The sequence below is a fragment of the Papaver somniferum genome, chromosome 7, assembly GCF_003573695.1.
Source record: "Papaver somniferum cultivar HN1 chromosome 7, ASM357369v1, whole genome shotgun sequence".
NCBI classification, from domain to species: domain Eukaryota; kingdom Viridiplantae; phylum Streptophyta; class Magnoliopsida; order Ranunculales; family Papaveraceae; genus Papaver; species Papaver somniferum.
This window is the reverse complement of record NC_039364.1, coordinates 102,822,067-102,843,090: the sequence shown is the minus strand read 5'-3', so window position 1 is coordinate 102,843,090 and position 21,024 is coordinate 102,822,067. Positions and strand designations below refer to the sequence as shown.

At 35.1% G+C, this 21,024-nt stretch overlaps 3 protein-coding genes across 3 annotated transcripts; 1 reads left to right on the top strand and 2 right to left on the bottom strand.

Moving 5' to 3' along the window:
- Positions 1 to 583: 583 nt before the first annotated feature.
- On the top strand, positions 584 to 2,653 carry LOC113298004 (transcription factor TCP15-like). Its single transcript, XM_026546631.1, has one exon. The coding sequence runs from the start codon at positions 987 to 989 to the stop codon at positions 2,355 to 2,357; it is 1,371 nt and encodes a 456-aa protein (XP_026402416.1). The 5' UTR covers positions 584 to 986; the 3' UTR covers positions 2,358 to 2,653.
- A 1,133-nt stretch (positions 2,654 to 3,786) lies between these two features.
- LOC113295015 lies at positions 3,787 to 6,018 on the bottom strand. Its single transcript, XM_026543378.1, has 3 exons — positions 5,689 to 6,018; positions 4,438 to 5,355; positions 3,787 to 4,338 (listed from the first exon to the last, which is right to left on the bottom strand). Exons 1-3 carry the CDS (start codon positions 6,016 to 6,018, stop codon positions 3,787 to 3,789), a joined length of 1,800 nt encoding a protein of 599 aa, XP_026399163.1.
- A 5,043-nt stretch (positions 6,019 to 11,061) lies between these two features.
- Positions 11,062 to 14,744, bottom strand: LOC113295014. The gene is made up of 7 exons (XM_026543377.1): positions 14,377 to 14,744; positions 13,980 to 14,290; positions 13,178 to 13,819; positions 12,917 to 13,012; positions 12,106 to 12,745; positions 11,583 to 11,784; positions 11,062 to 11,475 (listed from the first exon to the last, which is right to left on the bottom strand). Exons 1-7 carry the CDS (start codon positions 14,742 to 14,744, stop codon positions 11,062 to 11,064), a joined length of 2,673 nt encoding a protein of 890 aa, XP_026399162.1.
- Between the last annotated feature and the right edge of the window lie 6,280 nt (positions 14,745 to 21,024).

Sequence of the window (21,024 nt, the reverse complement as noted above, 5' to 3'; positions counted from 1 at the left end):
TTGCTGCAACAGAGAAAATCAACAACTAATGTGACATTACGTCAAAGATTATATTAATCATTTGCATTCCTGTTACCACCAGTAGCCAAAATATCCCTACAGCACTCTAAAGCTCCTCTAACCAAAGACCAACTCCAAAAAGCAAGTGTAGATTGAACCATGGTTAAATTACAAAGGCAGCAGGGTTGCAATGATTACTTTGAATGAATTGATGGGCCCCACTCATTTTTATTATTCATCATCTTTTCTTTTCTTTCTTTCTGATCTTCCAATATTTTTTTTGACTTTCCGGGTAGGTCACCACCAGGGCCATCACTGTCTTTATGGATTGAATGATAAAGAGCACCGCACGTGGAGTCTGAACCATGGTGACTGTCACTCCACAATAAAAGGAAAAAAATAAAAATAAAATATTTTTCATTCTCATTTTACACAACCAAGATTGTAAAAAAAAAAGAAATATTTTTGTTGATCGATATATCTAAAAGCAAGCAAATATAAGAAGGAAAAAAAAAAACATCGCTTTTAAAGACCCACCTACATAATTCCTACTCAATTCTGTAGTTGCTTAAAGCTTCCCATCCCTCTCTCTATCTCTCTCACTTATCCTCTAGCTCTCTTTCTCTCTCTCTCTCTCTCACACACTTGAGAAATTTAACTTAACCAAACCAAAGCTATCTATCCATCTATTCTAGCTAGCTCTCAATCAATATCTGTGTAAGGATTTGCTGGCAAAGAGAGAAGATATATACCATCAACTCAAACTCTCTGCACACAGAGAGCTTATAACAAGAGACCCACAAGTGATCATTGATTTCATCAAAAAAAAAAAAAAAAATTATGGTCACTTATATTGTGAGGAGTGTGTGTGAGTGTTCGGAATGATCAGATGTTTTAATTCGTTTGCCTAGCTAGCAGGCCTAGTGCTTATAGGTTGGTTAGTTCGTTAGTTACTTCATCTTTATCAAGAATCTATTTACTCATCCATGGATGGAGATAGTGGCAATATCCGCTGGCCAAATTTTCCATTGCAGTTGCTAGAGAAGAAGGAAGAATATCAAGAGGAAGAAGAAGATGATGATGATGAGGATAATAATAATAATAATAATAATAGTAATAGTAACTTGTGTTCATCGAGATCTGGTGGATATAATCCCTCATTATCGATATCTGCTGAAGCAACGACTTCGAACACTATGATTGGATCGAATTCAGGTGGAAATCTTTTAACAACAACAGCCGATCATGATAGTAATCAGTTGCCATTGGTTAAAAAGCCACCGCCGAAGCGGACGTCAACGAAAGATCGACATACTAAAGTGGACGGTCGTGGACGTCGAATACGTATGCCGGCTGCATGTGCTGCTAGGGTTTTTCAATTAACTAAGGAATTAGGTCACAAGTCCGATGGCGAAACTATTGAGTGGTTATTGCAACAGGCTGAACCGGCTGTTATCGCCGCTACCGGAACTGGTACAATTCCTGCTAATTTCACCTCTTTAAATATTTCACTTCGTAGCTCGGGGTCTACTATATCTGCTCCGTCACAATTTATGAGAAATGCATATTTCAATCAGAGTTTTCTCACTCCACAGCTGAGAATGAGAAGTGAATGGGAACGGAATATCGATGAATCTTCCTCTCAGCGACAGAATTTGTTTGCGGGTGGTGGGTTTTCATCGGAGAATCCATCATCTAGTTTACTCAATTTTGCTGCTACCAGTAATATGATGAACCCTAATCTTTTACATGCTAAGCAAGAATTCCATGAAATGTCATCAAATACCGCAGATCATCAAGGAAATATAGAAAGAAAAAATGTCATTTCTACGTCTATCACATCACAGCAACAACAACAACAACAACATCAAATGGGAAGTTATTTATCTACAAATCATGGTCAACAAATCCCAGCTGCAGCGGCATTTTGGATGGTTTCGAACCCTAACAACAGCAATAACCAAGTTATGAATGCTAGTGATAATCCTCCTCCTATGTGGCCATTTCCAACATCAGTTAGTAATAGTAATGCAACTCATGGAGGAGGGTCTATGTCAACTAGTACCAACTCAGGGTTACATTTTATGAATTTCGCAACACCTTTGGCTTTATTGCCTAGCCAACAATTAGGTCTAGGTATGGGGTTGCGTAGTGGCGGTGTTACAGCCGAGGGGCATCTTGGTATGCTAGCTGCACTTAACGCCTACAGTCAGGCGCCAGTTCATGGCAGTGGGGGTAGTGGTGGTGGTGGTTCCGATGATCCCCAAACATGTGGTTTTCATTCACAACATCATCATCATGGCGCAGGGAATGATCATGACCAACAGCAACACGACACAAGTAGTCATCACTCATAGATAGATTCATTAAAAACAAGTATGGTTGATTTACTTTTTCTCTTATCTGTTATTTTATTTTATGTTTAATCGTCGCCAAAACTTCGCAGGTTGAATTATTTTCAATTTTCTTGGAGTATTTTAGAGTCGGTCCATTTTTTTTATATATATATGGTGTATTAGGATATGAATCTGCTAGGGTTTGAGAAGATTGATGAACACTACTACATATCAAAATTGAATATTTATTGGTTAATTTAATTTACTTGTAACATAAATAGTGATTGCGATTCAAGAACAAGGTTGATTCATTCTTATGCCTTTAAAATCTTCTACTATACATGATTATTAGCTGGATAATTATACATGTTAATTGTTTGCTGATGTACTTTCATATATATACGTACATACATTGTTCAGATTCATATTCAGAAACAAGGGGCAATATGATGATCATGATGATTCACTAGATATGATTAGTTTAATTCAATAACAATTCCATTATATTTTGTCTAATCATGATTCATGAGTATCCATGTAGAGTTTGTTTAAGTAAAGAAATGGAGTGCTAAACCAACCCATGCATATTATTATCGTTAATAACAGATATACTTGATCTAATTTCTTACTGAACGCACTGCATATCTCTCTCTGTCTCTCTGCAAGATAGATGATATTGAATGATTATGTATATACATACTGTCAAGTTGGTGTGTTGATAAAAAAAAACCACAGAAATTTTCTTTTCTTTCTCGCACGACAAACACTGTGTACTGTATAGTATAAATAGTGCATTCATTCATTATCATGCATTTCTCTCTTTTCAGTTTTACTCTTTCTCTCACATCCATCCATGCATCTTTGATTCTTAAACGTTACTGCAAAGTTTTGGACATATATATTATGATTCAGAGAGAAAACATGTCAGAGCAAGGAGGAAATGGGGTTGAACAACACTATTTATTTACTATTTAAAAGAGGGGTGTGGGTTCCACGTATTAGTTCTATACACCCACACCTTATCAGATTTCAGGTGGGTAAAACTCTGGCTCACCCTGCTACCTGGTGGGAGGACCTACTCAACCCCACTCTTACTCCTTACCTCCTGCTCTCTTTTTTTTTTCTTTTTTTTTTCCTACATTTCTCTTTCCCTATCCATATATGCATCCTTCCCATTATACATATACCATGGAGTATCTTACATTTGAGTAGTTTACTATCGGTTGACATAGTTTTTCTCGAATTATCTCACAATATCTTTTTTTTTTCTTGCTAAGAAAAATATTGAATTACTGAAGAGAAAATTACGTCATAGGGTTAAGAAAACTTGGGATATTTCCCCGCCATTTCCTTGAGATTCTAGATCTCTTGCTAAACTTGACTGCTTGATCGGTCAAGAAAATGTAGTTGCGTTTTAAGAATGTAAATTGTGCAAATTGGAAATAAGAAATCAGTCCTCTATGACTGTTTTATTATACCAGTAAAGCTGGTTAGATAATGAGTTCAAAGACTCTATCACTAATTTAACATCACTAATAAAGCAAACTTTCTCCAAGCTTTTCGCCTTAGCCCATTGAACTGCCTCCAATAACGCCAAAGTTTCAGCCTCTTCAACGTTTCTTACTGACCCTGCCTTAAGCTTGCATCCAATGAAGCTGCATGAGTTATCTGTCAAGATTAAACCGATACCTGAAGTTTTAGTATCCTTATCAAAAGCCGCATCACTAAAAATAATGACACAATCCTGAGGTAAATAAGCCATAACAGTATTAACAGAAGATAGATTTATTTCTGCTACAGGATCATTGGATTGTACATGTTGAGCAGAGACATTTCTTAAATAGTTATCAGTATCTGTAACTAATTTCAGGGCAAGTCTAGCAGTAGAATAGTGATTAAGAGTTTTCCCCTGAAAAATATGAAAACATCTATCCTTCCATATGCTCCAGGCAATAGTGAATACATCACAAATCTTATCTTTCATAGTACAATCAGTGGTCCACTTAAGGACCCAATCATGAATATTAGTAAAAAAAATAACTATCCTGCTCAATTACATCTGCAAAAGGTGTTAGAGCCCAAACATACTTAGCAAAAAAACACTGGACGACAATGTGTTCAGGGTTTCAATTTGACCATTATTACACGTACTACAATAAGCATCATGTGTATTATTATATCTAGCAAGAACAAAGTTACTAGGGATGATTTTCTCATGACATTTCCAGATAAACAAAGCCACCTTTGAAAGAATAGAAAGTTTCCAAAGGGTTTTGTAGAAAGGGTTGCCGACCTGACTATTATTCATGTAATTAATCTCCCCTGAAATAACTTTATACGCAGACTTCACAGAAAAGTCACCATTTTTAGAATAAGGCCATATAAGTTTATCATTCCCTGAGAAAGAAATCCTAAATTCAAGAATATTTTTGGCATTTTGAGGAGTGAAAAAAGCATGAACAAGGTCAGTTATCCAATTCTTTGTGTCCTCATCTATCAAGGCAGAAACAGTAAGATTGGGATTAGGCCTAGTTTTACGAACAAGCTCAACAGGACTAGACAACCACTTATCTTCAAAAGCAAGAATATTCTTACCATTCTTAACTTCCCACACATCATTTTGAGCAATAAAATCAAGGCCTCTACTTATACTTTGCCAAGCCCAAGAACAATCAGTTTTCCTAGGATGATGAAGGGGGTGAACATTTCTAAAATATTTATATCTAAGAATGATAACCCATAAAGCATTAGGATTATGAATCAGTTTCCAAGTTGTTTTAGATAAAAGTGGTAGATTCATGTATTTAAGGTTTCTAAAACCCAAACCACCTTGTTGTTTATGAGTACAAATTCTTGGCCAAGCTCTAAAGTAGATATCTCCTGGTCTAGACTTACCCCACCAAAAGTCTCTTTGAGAAGATTCCATGCTATTGATAATGTTATCTGGAATAGTAAAAGTGTTCATATGATAGATAGGTGATGATTTTAACACATGTTGAACCATAACAGACCTACCTGCCTGATTAAAATGCCTGCCTTTCCATTTAAATGATCATTAAGATAATTAAAAGAATCTGATCTAGACTTAGTAATGAAAAGAAGGATACCTAGATATTTTTCATTTAAATCAATTTTATTAACTTTAAGACCATTGATAAGGGACACATCATGATCTAGGTGAACAATTACTAAAGAAACATCCAGATTTTTGCAGATTAAGAACTTGGCCAGAAGCCAAGCTAAAATCTTTGATCAGTCTCAATAAATTAGCTACTTCAGAATTTTAAGCTTTTGCAAATATGAGACAGACATTTGCAAAAAGCAGATCTATGCTTGGAGCATCTTTGCAAACCTTAACACCATGAATGAGGTTGTTCTGTTCAGCCTGTAACAGATATCTTGAGAAAGTTTCCATGCAAATAATAAACAGGTATGGAGACAGGGGATCACCCTGTCTCAGACCCCTTGTTGGTCTATAGGATTTACATGGAGAACCATTTAACATAATGGATATACTACTGGTACTAATGCATTGGTAAATGAGATCACACCAATGCTCAGAGAAACCAAAAGCCTTAAGGATATCTCCTAGAAAACCCCATTTCACTATGTCAAAGGCCTTAGACATGTCCAGTTTAAGGCCCATGACACCCCATTTGTCCTTTTTTCTTTTCCTTTTCATCGTATGAACCATTTCATGAGCAATACTGACATTATTATGTATGTTCCTATTAGGGACATATGCAGCCTAGAAAGGGCTGATCATTTTGCTTAGTAATGGTTTCATTATATTTACAATAATTTTAGAAATGATTTTGTAACTAGAATTACATAAAGAAAATGGTCTGAATTCAGAAGGACTAGATGGGTTATCAGTTTTAGGAATTAAAGATAAGAAAGTATGATTCATCTCTTTTAACAAATATTTTGATTTAAAGAAACTGTTAACAGTGTTCCACAAATCATTTATCAAGAGATCAATATTCTCCTTATAGAACCCAGGTGGGAAACCATCTGGCCCTGGGCAGTCGAGGGATTCATTTGATTTATAGTATCAACAATTTCCTGCTTAGTAACAGGTCTAAGCAAGTTGAGATTGCCAATATCAGAAATACAAGGGTTAATGCAATTAAGGAGATCAGGATTCCTAAAAGGATTATAGGTAGTTCCTATGGAACTGAAATGGTTTATCAAAAGGGTTTCAAGATCAGAACTCTCATTAACCCACTGCCCATTATCCAACTTGAGAGCACATATATGATTGAAGTGTTGCCTCCTGTTGGCATAATTATGATAGAAGGCTATTATTGGGGCGTCACACTCCAATAGAGGGGCTTCACTTGGATTCTTAATGTCCAAAAAAGTGGTTATGGGATATCCTAACACATATACATAATGTCTAGATTACCCTTTAACTAGAAGTGATTTTACGTCCAGGTTTGGATTGATTTCAACCGTAGAATTTTATTTGCATGTAATTTTACGTCCAGGTTTGGATTAGTTTTAGCCGTAGAAGCTCATTTTACGTCCAGGTTTCTTTTAATTCCAACCGTAGAATCCGATTTTACGCCCAGTATTCTTTTAATTCCAACCGTAGAAGTGATTTTACGTCCAGGTTTGGATTATTTTCAACCGTAGAAGTGATTTTACGTCCAGGTTTGGATTAATTCCAACGGTAGAATTTTATTTGCATGTAGTTTTACGTCCAGGTTTGAATTAGTTCCAACCGTAGAAGCTCATTTTACGTCCAGGTTCCTTTTAGTTCCAACCGTGGAAGTGATTTTACGTCCAGATTTGGAATATTTCCAACCGTAGAAGTGATTTTACGTCTAAATTTGGATTATTTCCAACCGTAGAAGTTTATTTTACGGACAGTTTTCTTCCCACAAAAACTTTGTCCCAGAATTCACCAAGTATACAACAAAATTCATTAATTTAATTTTTATCTAATTAAATTAAATTAAAATTAACTAAATAAGGGTTGTTTAGTCATTACAAAATTATTTGAGATAAGGGGTTTTTCATATTACTTATGGGTGACCCGTTTTTGTCCTATTAGGTGACTCCCCTCTAATGGAATGTGACGCCCCAATAATAGCCTTCTTATTTTAATAACCAGTATTTCTGTCAAAGGATCTAAAGAACTCTTGTCTAGATTTTTGTGCATAAAAGTCTTCTCGAACTTTTTGCCAATGTTCTAGATCAAACTCTACTTGTTTAATCAATTCCAAATTCTCAGGGGAATGAGGAAGATTAGTAAGACCATTGAGTTGATTATCAAGAGATATAACTTTGGTATCAATGTTACCAAAGTGCTGATTATTCCAAAGTTTAAGATCTTGATTTACAAATCTAAGTTTATTGGTGAGTTGAAATAGGAAAGAACCCCTAACTTCCTTAGAGTAGGCATTGGATATAACCTCTCTTACAGAAGGATCACTACTCCAACATTTGAAATATCTATAAGGCTTACTACCTTGGTAAGACATAAGGTTAGTCTCCAAGATAATAGGTATATGGTCACTGCCTATAGTGTATATATGATGAACTTTAGAAAGACCAAGTATACTGAGCCAGTAACCATTACCAAGAGCCCTATCTAATCTAGTAAAAATACAATCATCCCCAGACTGTCTATTACTCCAAGTAAACTTGTTACCAGAGTATCCTAAATCAGAAAGGTCAGCTCCATCTATGATGGACTGAATTTCGGGATGCTCTATAGTAGTAGGGGAAGAAAATGTGGATATTTCATGAGCATGCATAGTGATATTAAGATCACCAATCAATACCCATGGAAGATTAGCTCTAGCACCAATTTCTCCAATATATTTACATTGTTCAATTCTCTCATTATGGTATACAGAACTATATATAAAAGTAAACTCAGGTTTACTTGGATCATCAGAAATTAAAGCATTAATCATTTTATCTGTGTCTTGGACAATTTGACATTTAAAACCAGACTTCCACAATAAAGAGATACCACCAGACAACCCATTAGAGGTGAAAAATCCAAGAATTGGGAAAATTGAATCTCCTTAGATATTGGTTCATCTTAGAAGAATCATTCTTAGTTTCACAGAGAAAAATCATATCAGGGTTTTGACTCCTAATCAAATTCCATAGTGAATTTCTAGTTGTAGGGTTGTCGAAGCCCTGAACATTTCACGACAAAATCCTCATTTTAAGAAGATGGGGACAAATTAGACTCTTCTTAAAGAAACAATTAGAATAAACAACAACTTCAAAACAGTGAGAAGCAAACACAAACTTTGAATCAATTGTGGAGACAGTGGAGGGAATGCAATGATTATCACAAGCAACAGAGACGATATTATCCGTTTTAAGGTACGGCTGAGGCCGAGTATGATGGGAAATAACAATCAGGTTATAGTTCAGAATTTGAATCAAGCTACTAGAAGTGTAAATGAACAAATTAAATGAATGAATTGTTTTCCTAAATAAAAAGCTAGACCTAGAAAGTTGGTTATAAGAAATAAAAAAGATAAAATTAAATTGACAATCAAAAAAGAGCAGAAACTCAGATTTACGATAAAGATTGAGAGAGCGAAAAGATAGATTAAGAACCTGATTTGATCTGCTACCATTCATTCCAATAGCAGGGATCTGGTGCAGCAACGGATTTGATTCTCTATCTCCATTATCAACATCAACCATGTTCAAATCTGAACCTCCATGACCAGGATTCTCGAACTCTGATTGATCACCTCTGCTGTTAATCATCACAGTTGAAGGGTCTTCAAAACTAGGGTTAGGGATTTGAGAATTCATTTTGAGCATAACATAGTTATCCTCAAGGACCGAATCTCTGCTTCTTTTATATTTCCTAGAATCTGGATCGTCCACACCCGACTCATCCGACCCGTTATCCATATTATTCGATCCATTACCTCCAGAATTGTCAGATACAGTGTTTTGCATTGCTTTAACCATGTGAGCATGCTTGGCATAATATTCTTCAAAAGCAGCATCAGTCATGCCAAATATGAAAATGTTCCATGCACGTTCATCACACATCTCAGCATTCTAATCAATTGTAAAGCATTCTGTGCAAATTTTTCTGGGTTGTTTTTCAAAATGGTATTTGCACCATACTTTTTCTTTAGCAGCATTGAAGAGCCAATTTCCTCTTTTAAGAGGCTTACTAAGATCCACCTCAATCTTTGCAGTAACCACTCTTCCTCTTATAGTATGACCCCTTTGACCATCTTTTCGAATCTTCCTACCAATATCTTGGCATAGCTTATCGATAATACCATCATCCAAGTGTTCCAGATATAAGATGATGTGGTATTAGAGGAAGAAAGCAATATAGAGATTGTTGTAGGTTAAGAAAGAAGAGAATTGAGTAAAAATAGAAAAAGAAACGTAGAAGTTAGGGGAAGAAGAAGATAGTTTTATAATAATAATCGATTGATAAAGTTGTGTCTAAACAAAAATAATACTAGCCTTTATATAGGCTTAAGCAAATAACTAAACTAGGAAACGTACAAAAAAAAAAGGAAAATCTAAAAGAGTCCTAAAATAACGAAACACATAAACTAAGTAAACTTAGAAGCCAAGCTTCTATGCGGAATCTTCTGGAACAAGAGTATGCCCTGCATCAATCCCCCCTTCTTGAATGAAACTCGTCCTCGAGTTGTTTGTGCAAATCAGTAAGTCATTATCACCATGAAAGGTGAAAATCTCTTGCACATTAAATGTGTTTGAAATATTCCAGTCACTTGGTAAATCAATAACATACGCATTATCACTGATCTTCTTTAAAACTTTGAAAGGGCCATACTTTTTCATCTTGGTTTTTGTTGTAAGTCCCCACTGGAAATCTTTCCTTTCGCAGATGGATCATGACTAATTCACCTTCTTTGAAAATCTTTAGTCGCTTGTGTTTATCAGCATCTTCCTTATACTTTGAATTAGACTTTTCTAGCTTAGTCTTTACTGACTTGTGTAGTTCAGTAGATTTTTCCACAAAAGAATATGTAGTTGTAATTGTACTCTGATTGTTAGGTAATACCACCAAGTCAAGTGTATGATTAGGAACCTTTGAGTACACAATCTCAAATGGAGTTTTTCTTGTAGAACGGTTGATAGAAGTATTGAAAGAAAACTCCATATGAGGAAGTAAAATATCCCACTGCTTGCTATTGTCCATGCATTTAGCTCGAATGAGATTACCAAGTGAACGATTCACTACTTCCGTTTGGCCATCAATTTGTGGATGCGAAGTTGTGCTAAACTGTAAAGCAGTCCCCAAACGCATCCAAAGAGTCCTCCAAAAGTAGCTTAAGAACTTAGTATCTCTATCAGAAGTGATGGATTTTGGAACTCCATGTAGGCGTACGATTTCCTTGAAGAACAAGGCAGCTACGTTTGAAGCATCAATGGACTTTTTACAGGCAATAAAATGAGCCATTTTAGAATAACGATCAACTACGACCATTACAGAGTCATTACCTCTAGCAGTACGAGGTAGACCAAGTATAAAATCCATACTCACGTCAACCCAAGGTGCATCAGGAACTGGTAATGGAGAATAGAGGCTTGTATTTTGAATTGTACCTTTAGCTCTCTGACAGACCATGCATTTTTGTACAAATTTTTGTACGTATCGTTTTAATGAAGGCCAATAAAATCTTTCTTCGACAAGTGCGATGGTTTATCTCTTCCAAAATGACCACCAAGACCACTTCGATGCAATTCACGTATAAGATGTAAACATAAAGAAACCTTGCGGAATACATAAACGATTACCTTTAAAAAGAAATCCATCTTGATTGAGAAAATCATCAACTTCATGACTTTGAGAACTGCATAAGTTCCATAATTTACTGAAATCTTCATCCTCTGGATAGATATCTTTGATGTAATAAAATGCAAAACTCTCATTACGGATTGTGACCAACAAATGACTTCTTCTACTTAGAGCATCGGCAACTTGGTTCAACTTTCCACTTTTGTGCTTCACAGAGAAAGTATATTTGTTGATTGTAGCTAACCATCGATCATGCATCCTGTTAAATTTAGCAGAAGTATTCAAATATTTCAGTGCATGGTTGTCAGTATTGACAACAAATTCTCTATGTATCAAATAAGTATGCCACTGCTTGAGAGCCTGAACAAGAGCAAGTAACTCTAATTCATAAGTTGACTATTTTTTTTTTGTGCATTTGAATTCTTTTCACTGTGATATGCTATTGGATGACCTTTTTGTGATAAAACAGCGCCAATACCAATAATAGAAGCATCGCAATCTATCTCAAAAGGTTTGTCGAAATTTGGTAAAACAAGAATTGGTGCAGTACAAAGCTTTTCTTTCAGAGTATTAAAGCTTATGTTCATTGCTTCTGTCCATTCAAACTTCTCTTTCTTGAGGCAGTCAGTTAGGGGTGCAAAAACACTGCTAAAATTCTTCACAAATCTTCTATAGAAGGAAGCCAAACCATGAAAACTACGAACATCCTTAATAGAATTAGGAACTGGCCAATCTTTAATTGCTTGAACTTTAGAAGGATCGACATGTATGCCATGATTAGATATCACATATCCCATAAATGTTACTGAAGAAGCCATGAATGTGCACGTCTTCAAATTAACATATAAGTAATTGTCAACAAGAACTTGAAACACTTGAGATAGATGATCAAGGTGCTCTTGCTCATTTCGACTGAAAATCAAAATGTCATCAAAATATACGATAACAAATTTGCTAAGAAAAGTTTGGAGAACCTGATTCATGAGTCACATAAATGTACTTGGTGCGTTAGACAATCCAAATGGCATGACAAGCCATTCATATAATCCTTCACGCGTCTTGAATGTTGTTTTCCATTCATCTCCTTCTCGAACTCGTATTTGATGATATCCACTACGTAAGTCCAACTTAGTGAATATAATAGAACCTGAAAGCAAGTATATCATGTCATCAATACGAGGTATAGTAAATCGATAAGGAATTGTGAATTGATTTAATGTTCTGCAATCGAGACATATCCTCCATCCACCATCTTTCTTGCTAACTAAGAAAGCAGGGATACCACAAGGGCTGTTGCTAGGTCGTATCAAACCCTTTTGAAGTAAATCATTCACTTGACCTTGCAAAATCTCATGCTCAGTAGGACTCAACCTGTAGTGTGCTTGATTAGGTAGAGAAGCTCCAGGAATAAAATCAAGACAGTGTTGAATATCCCTTAATGGTGGTAAGGAAGTTGGTAACTCAGCTGGAAATAAAACACTATAGTGAGTTAACAAAGGTTGAACTTTTTCAGGTAACTCAATCATAGGTTTAGTTTCTTCATGGGAGTTCAAAGAATGCTTTTGTTGTAGAGAACGAACAATAGTAGCTACAATATCACTTGTTTTGTCTTCACAAAATTCCCGAATATCTGTAGATAATTTTAATGGACACAGAAGTTTTGTTTTCCCATTATGATTGAAAGTATAAGTATTGTCGAAACCATTGTGTACTGCTTGAAGATCATACTGCTAGGGTCGACCAAGGAGAAGATGTGTCGCAGTCATATCAATAACATCGCAAAGAACCGAATCTTCATAACCTTCAAACTTGAAAGTGACATAACATTGGTGAGTAATATCTTGAGTAGTTGATTTATTAACCCATCCTACAGAGTAAGGTGCTGGATGAGGATGCACTGGTAGCCCAAGATTTTTAACCACGTGAGTAGTAACATAATTTTCAACACTTCCACCATCAATGATCATATTATAAATTTTACCACCAATATAGCACTTGGATCAAAAAATATTGTGCCTTTGAGAAGGACATGGTTGTGTAAGAAGAAGTAGACGAATCATACCAACAAATTCGTCTTCATCTTGAGTTTCAGGTGAATCTTCTTCTTCGGGTTCATTAAAATCAGCATTGACTTCATTAATGAACTGAGTATCTCCAATAAAAGCATTAATTTTTCGACATTCACTAGACGTGTGTCCAGGTTGTAGACATTTATTGCACTTGTCTCCTAGAAACTTGGCATAAGAATTATTACTTTGTTGTTGTGGTGGAAATTGTTGTTGATTTCTGCTAGGAAAACGATTTCCAGAAGTAGCAGCAGCTCGATTTTGTTGAACTTGAGTCTGTTGAACAGCTTGAATCTCCATTGGAGTTGGTAAAATAGGTGCAGTATTCAAAGGAGGAGGCGTGTAAGGAGTAGTAGAGGCTTGTTTACGATAAGCATGACTACTATCATCTTGATACGAAGACTTTGAATAATACATTGGAGTAGCTTCTTGATAAAAATTTGGAGATGAAGTATTAGGTATGTAATTACCTTGGTAACGACTTTGTCTAGGTTGGGAGATCTTAGTTGAACGAAGAAGTCGACGTTCAATTTTAATCGCCTGTTGAATAGCTTCAACCATGGTGAATACTGACTGAACCATTCCTTTTTGAATCAAAGTATTCAAACCCTCCACAAATCTTGCTACTAGTTTCTCTTCTGATTCATGCAGTTCATTACGAGCAAGAAGATTATAAAATTCTGCGACATATTCCTCAACTAAATGCGCTCCAGTGTTGAAGTCTAATAAACAATTGTTGTTTGTAATCTTTTGGAAGGAATTTAGCTCGCAATAACTTGCGCATGCGATCCCAAGTACGAATAGGAGGCTTGGAAGTGTTAATTCTGTCATCACATAATCTCTCCCACCAAGCAACATCACCTCCTTTAAGTTTATATGCAACAAGTCGAACTTTAGAATGATCTGGAATCTCCATAAATTGAAAGAAAGCTTCAACTTCATAAAACCAATCTAAAAGCTCTTCAATTCTGAAACTACCATTAAAACTAGGAATATCAGCCTTTAATTTGTATTCAGGCAAAGAACTGTAAGGGTTTTGTGAAGACTTAAGCCTTTTATCTTCAGTCCAAATTTTTTCTTGATGTTCTTCTTGAATATCTTCATCTTCACTATCAGCAATAGAAATAACAAAACTTTTGTTTGTATACAACCAATAAATCCCTCATGTTGTAGTTTTATTTTTTTTATCTTTTGCATGATTTCATCAGGAATATCATCGTTGTGAACAAGCAAATTCTTCTTTGATGATGAAGGTTTCTTAGCTTCAGCCAGTAGCTTTAAGGTTTCTTCATCTTCAATCTTAAGAGTAGTTACAAACTTGTCGAGAATCAGATGAATATCTTCAAATTTCTTTTCAGAACTTTCATACTGAGTAAAGCAAGTTTTCTCAAGCTTTGTTAGGTTATCTGAAACCGTAGCAATATTTGTATTAATTGTAGTTATACTAGCATTAGTAGTATTACTAGCATTAGTAGTATTACTATAGTTAGTACTTGCAGTAATAAGAGTGGTAAGCTTGGTGATGGCAGCGTCAAAATCCTCTTGAGTAGCGGTGCTAGCCATAGAGATTAAAAATATTATTTTTTTGTTTTGTTTTGTGTTTTTTTTTTGTATAAGAAAAGTAGGGCTGCGGAAGCGATTAAAACAGGATCTAGTAAAAGTTGAGAAACCTAAACTAAGCTGATGATACCAATTGATGTGGTATTAGAGGAAAAAAGCAATACAGAGATTGTTGTAGGTTAAGAAAGAAGAGAATTGAGTAAAAAAAAGAAGAAGAAACGTAGAAGTTAGGGGAAGAAGAATATAGTTTTACAATAATAATTGATTGATAAAGTTGTGTCTAAACAAAAATAAGACTAGCCTTTATATAGGCTTAAGCAAATAAATAAACTAGGAAACGTAAAACAAAAAGGAAATCTAAAAGAGTCCTAAAATAACGAAAGACATAAACTAAGTAAACTTAGAAGCCAAGCTTCTATGCGGAATCTTCTGGAACAAGAGTATGCCCTGCATCATAAGACTTTGAACATAACTGAAAAAATTTTATGAGTGAAATCATATTGTTCTATTGGGATCGAGTTTTTATAGACCCTAAGAACAACCAAATGATCATGGATAATCCATGGCTCTCTTGAAAAAACCTCTTGAACAGCATCTAAAGTATTGAACTTAAAAACGAAAAGGTTTTTACCCATAGTGTGTATTTCCACCCTTCTTAATCTTCTCCAAATGATCTTCACATCTTTCTGGACATTATCATACTCAATATATTCATTTGAGATAACTTTCCCAATAAGGTTGTTGTCCCAGTTATTAGAAACTGCTGCGATTTCCTCTTCCGAGATTAGACTTCCTCTCTCACGAATAAGATGAGCATTATCTGGGTTAGAGTTTTGAAAGCGCTTGGTGAGAGCAGAAACTTGAAGCCTAGAGCTTTGAGACATTTTTGGATCTAAAATATTATTGATATGTTTGATAACACTTGAGCAGTTGTGAGATGAGGTTGACTTATTGTTGAAAGTGAATGCCTTTATATAAAGAATTATGAGATTAGGGTTTTTGAAGAGGTTACCTAACTTATCTGAAAAGTTTCCAAGATAATTCAAATTTGTTGAGATATTCTCGTAAAGTGTTGAATGCGAATAAACAAGAATATAGGGTTTGAATTTAGGTAAGTGGAATTCAAACTTTTGAATTTCCACAAATCGCGCCTTGTAATATTTTTGTATCACCAAAATACCCTTTTGATTCAGAGAACCGAGTTGATGAAGATCTTGAGGATGAAACTGAACTAAGTGCAAAGGATGATTAATGAACGAAATAGCAGTGAAGCCTACATACTCATGGATCATTCCTCGCGAGCACCAAATTGAGAAAACCATTATAAATAAAACGCTGCCAATAATGGAGTTGAATATTTCCATATTTAAGATACGGGAAACACTACTGTTTGAGATCTACGAGAATCAAATCGACACCACTGCTCCCACTGAAGACCACAACTGGTACACTACTCGAATGAAACAAAGCACTACAAATCACAAAACTTAGTTATTCATCACACACATATAGTAAATAAAACTCATAGAAAAAGAAATCACAATAGCTATAGATTAGAAAGTTCAGGTAAAAGGAAAAAGAAAAATAAGAAATCAGATTATGCTAAACAACAACTTAAAATCATCAGAATCATGAAAAAAAAGGAGATATTGGTTAAAGATCAAAGAATTTTATCACCGATTTCATCGACTGAGTCGACTCGGTTTTCGCCCGATCCTCAGAGCCCAAACCTCAACTTCAGAACCTCTCACAATATCAGATATACCTAAAATAATTGACCCAACGTTATACATATACCATGGAAGTATCTGACCGTTGACTATCATTGACATAGTTTTTCTCAGGTTATCTCACAATATCAGACATATCTAAAATAATTGACCGTTGACTATCCGTTGACATAGTTTTTCTCAGGTTATCTCACAATATCAGACATACCTAAAATAAGGCTGAAAGGGTGATCCCAGACCTCCCAAAATCTGAAGCTTTGACATATATTTTCTAACTTCTCCTCCAGCTAAATCAGACCCTTGTTAAGCTAACTTTTAAGCAGAGAAGTTAACTTCTTTATAACTATGAATAAACTCTATGTCATCGATTTGAATACCGATGTTATTCCATCTTGTAATAATAAGCCAGGGAAGCTTCCTTGATTATAAGCCCTGATCATATCACTGGAATCAGTTCTCAACACCATCCTAAACTTCTGGTTGTCAACTTCATATTCACCAATACAAAGGATAACAACTATTTCAGTCAAATAGTCAGTAGCAAGACCCTGTCCTCCGGCCACAACAACTTCAAAATCACCATTACAACTCCATCGTGAAACCATAACCTGCATTAATTACCAAGGTTTCCTCCGGAAGCACCAGGTGTTGGAGGGATAACAAGAAAATTAATTAACCGTCTTAATATATAAACTCTTTTACACTTTAAGCCAAAATTCTAAAGAACCCGGAGATCATAAGAGATATTCCACATATAACTTTATTATGACTTCATAATCTTTCACATTCCGCAGAATCCTACTCTGCGGGAAATTAATGTTGAGCACCACATCTTTGAAAACAACTTTATTTCCTAAGAACCACACTTCATAGTTGTGTAAGCTGCAATTGTCAATACCTATTTAACAACACCGCTATTAAAATTTGAAAATACGAGGGTACCCAAATACACCATAATCTTTAACTTATCCACCTATAAATCCTCTTACCGAAAGTGATTGTTTATGGACAAAGTCGAGACAATACTACTAATCGGTATTCACACTTCGTGTGATTTTCTATGGATACGAGATCGAGACAATACGACTACCAAAGTGTGATCACTTGATAATAGGTTTGGACTTAACCAAACTATATAGGATCATTATTAAGTAAAGCGGAGTTAACGTTTGTGTATTTTAATTTTAATTATAATAAACAATTATAATTGTGGAAATAGAAAAGTAAAAGACACAGCAAGATTTTGTTAACGAGGAAACCGCAAATGCAGAAAAATCCCGGGACCTAGTCCAGAATTGAATACTCTCAGAATTAAGATGTTATACAAAATATAAACCAACTTTGTATAGTTGAGACCAAGCAACTAACCCTAGTTCACTTAGTTTCCTCAGTATCCCTGCGCTTCCGAATTTAATGAGTGCACGCACTGGAACAATTCCTTTGGATCATATTCCAAACATTAAAGGAACAAGAAATCTATTTGGTAACAACTCTATTGATTCTTTAACATAATATATCTCAAGTCATATGCAAAGGCTCTTTCGTTTAAGCTAATAAACTTCATTGCATGGTTATAATTAGATCAATCTATCCAAAAACTATCGAAGTAGCAGAGTTTAGATCCACACTCAATCCAAATAAATCTCAAAGAGATATATTTTGAATGTCGATCTAACGCAACTAATCAATCGAATAAATCCGATTATAGTTGGATCCCAACCGATCAAGGTTTGTGCAACACAAAGATATGAGAAACCAATAAGAAATCTTCTTCGTATTCAAATCTTCTTTAATTTAATTTAATTAAAACCTGCACAACACCACTTAAATCTCTTGTGATCAATCATGCATAGAACAGAGTCTGTTAACAATGGATTATCACAAAATGTTTTTAGATCTACAAACAGTTCTAAAGATCCCATCGATACTTCGATCTAGTTTGAGTGAATCTTATATCAGAAGAGAAGATTCTCAAGAATAAACAAACTAGGTGTAATCAAAGTTTCAACAACCGTTAGTCAATCAAATCAATTGAAAACTAATAATACTGCAATTATCTAGTTTCCCACCAATGGTACTCGTAGAGCTTCTTGATCCCACGGAAGTCTTTAAAAGAGCGGTCGTAAGAGATTTCGCCTAATTAGGGTACTTTCCTCTCCGATTAGACGGCTCCACCAGAAACAAGAAAAGATGAAGTTTTCCTGGCTCTTAGGATAGTTTGATAGAAATGAAAACTTAGGTATTTGTAGACCAAGGATGTTTGGGCACCAAGGAATTTCCAAAACCGAAAGTATTCTCAAGATATGCAATAATGCCCATTCGGTTTTCATAATCCCAGTAAATGCTTTGTCCAATATTTCCCGAAATCTCTCAATAGAAAATCTCCAATTACTAAATGCACATTACTAATTTTTATTCTCTAGAGATATGCTTTTAATTGCTGGTAATTAAAGCATATAAAACTAATAACCTTAATTAAAAGATTCTTAATTTATTTCGAACAGGATCTCCTTGAGTACTAAGGAATATCTTTGAACAATAAAAGATAAGAGTTATTGTATGTGTTCAAAGAATGTTGACATCTCTTATTTGTAAATCCTCTTTCATATTTACAATCTTGGAATCGATTATACCACACTTCCAAACAAGTTTATAATTGGTTTATCGGTATTCCAAGACAACTATGTGATTGATCAAACATCAAATTACATCCATGGGTTCAATCGGTTCTACCAATCACAGGGATCGGTTATACCCCTAATATGGAGCACTCGTGATCGGTCACACAAGTTACCAGGACCGGTTACATCTGTTACCAGAATTGGTTATGTCAATTACCAGGATCGGTTACCATATACACATGGCATTACTTGTGACCGGTCACACCAATCACCAGGACAGGTTACACCAATTACAAGGATCGATTACACAACTTCTCTGTGATCGGTCACACCAATTACTAGAATCGGTCACACCAATTACAAATATCAATCATACTATCTCAGGTGATTACCTAGGATCGGTTACACTAATTAATCAAAACTAGTCATACCAAATCATAAGTCGGGCATTGTGATTAGTTGTACCAAGATACATAACAAAGTTACGATCGGTTATACCATCTCACACATATTGGTAATCCAAATATTTGCAATGAATAGCCGTACCAATAAGCCCAGCGATTTCCCTTTCGATTCATAAAACAAGTTCATGAATGTACTTCCTTTAGACAAATGTAAAACATTGTTTCCAAAGCGAAATCTTCACCTTCACCTTTACACATACACATAATCATAAGAGCATTCATGAGATTATGTCGATGTCATATCTACGAAGTTCAAAAGATAAGCGTTATACTTCGTAGTCTAATTCTCTGATACTATGATCATGTGATCATGTCTCACTACTAGAGTAATATATCCATACACAGTTTGGCAGTTATGTTTTCAATATAGCACGACTTGAAAGATACGTTAGGAATGAAACAGTTCAAGTCAATATTACTAACCTCAAGAGGAAGGATGATGTCGTCGTTGTAGCTCCTTGCTTCTTCATGTCTTCGAGTAATACTTATATGTCTCAACATTCCTAGACTTTCTAGTCTAACCTAAACGAAGTTGTCTCTAGTACATAATCAAGCGATTCTTAGATGATTTTTGACTCACTAAAATATGACAACCAAACTTGACATACAAACGCTCGGTGAGTTCAACCGAGCTATGCTCTAACGATCTCCACCCTTGTCAATTTTAATGACAAAACTCTTAATACATATGGATAAACAAATTACAAGAATTCATTATACATACGCTTGATTCCAAGTTTCAACAACACAATATCCTGCATATATTCAATCAATAAATGCCGACGTTGACATCTGAATAAAAAGCTTGTACTCCCCCTAAAGGTAAGATAGGCAGATACTCAATCCGAACATCTTTGTTATTCCACTTTTGTAGTACAGAATGACTACACAGCAATATGATATGTTTCTCCCCCTTAGTCAATGCTTTACTCTTTCGTTAGATATAACGTGTAAGTACAATTGTCCTTTCCGTAGTGATTGCAAATCACTTGTTTACTCCATATATTTCTCCCCCTTTTTGTCACAAAATGACAAAGGTTCGAGCAAATACAGGTCATACCGAAAGGATCTTACAAATCCAAAAGACTTGTAAACAACTTATAAGAGTTAAGCACGAAGGTTTTACATACCACTTTTAGATACCCAACATTAAAACCGAAACTACAAGTAATTTAGTTTTAATATGTTATCAAGAAAAATTATTTCCCGAAGCAATTTTCCCTAATAGTTTAACAAATTGAATAAGAAACTTAGTTCCCTTGTTAAACCGATTGTACACATACAATCGCTTATTTTGATAAGACCAAAATAAAGATCAGAATTAACTTTATTTCTCTCATCAGGTTCTAATTGTTAGCTTGGATTCTAAGAAACTTTAGCTTGAATTCATGGAGCCTTGAAGTTATATAAATAGACATACTCTTGCAAATGGATATCTCAATCCCTTGCACTCTTGTGTCTTAGTTGC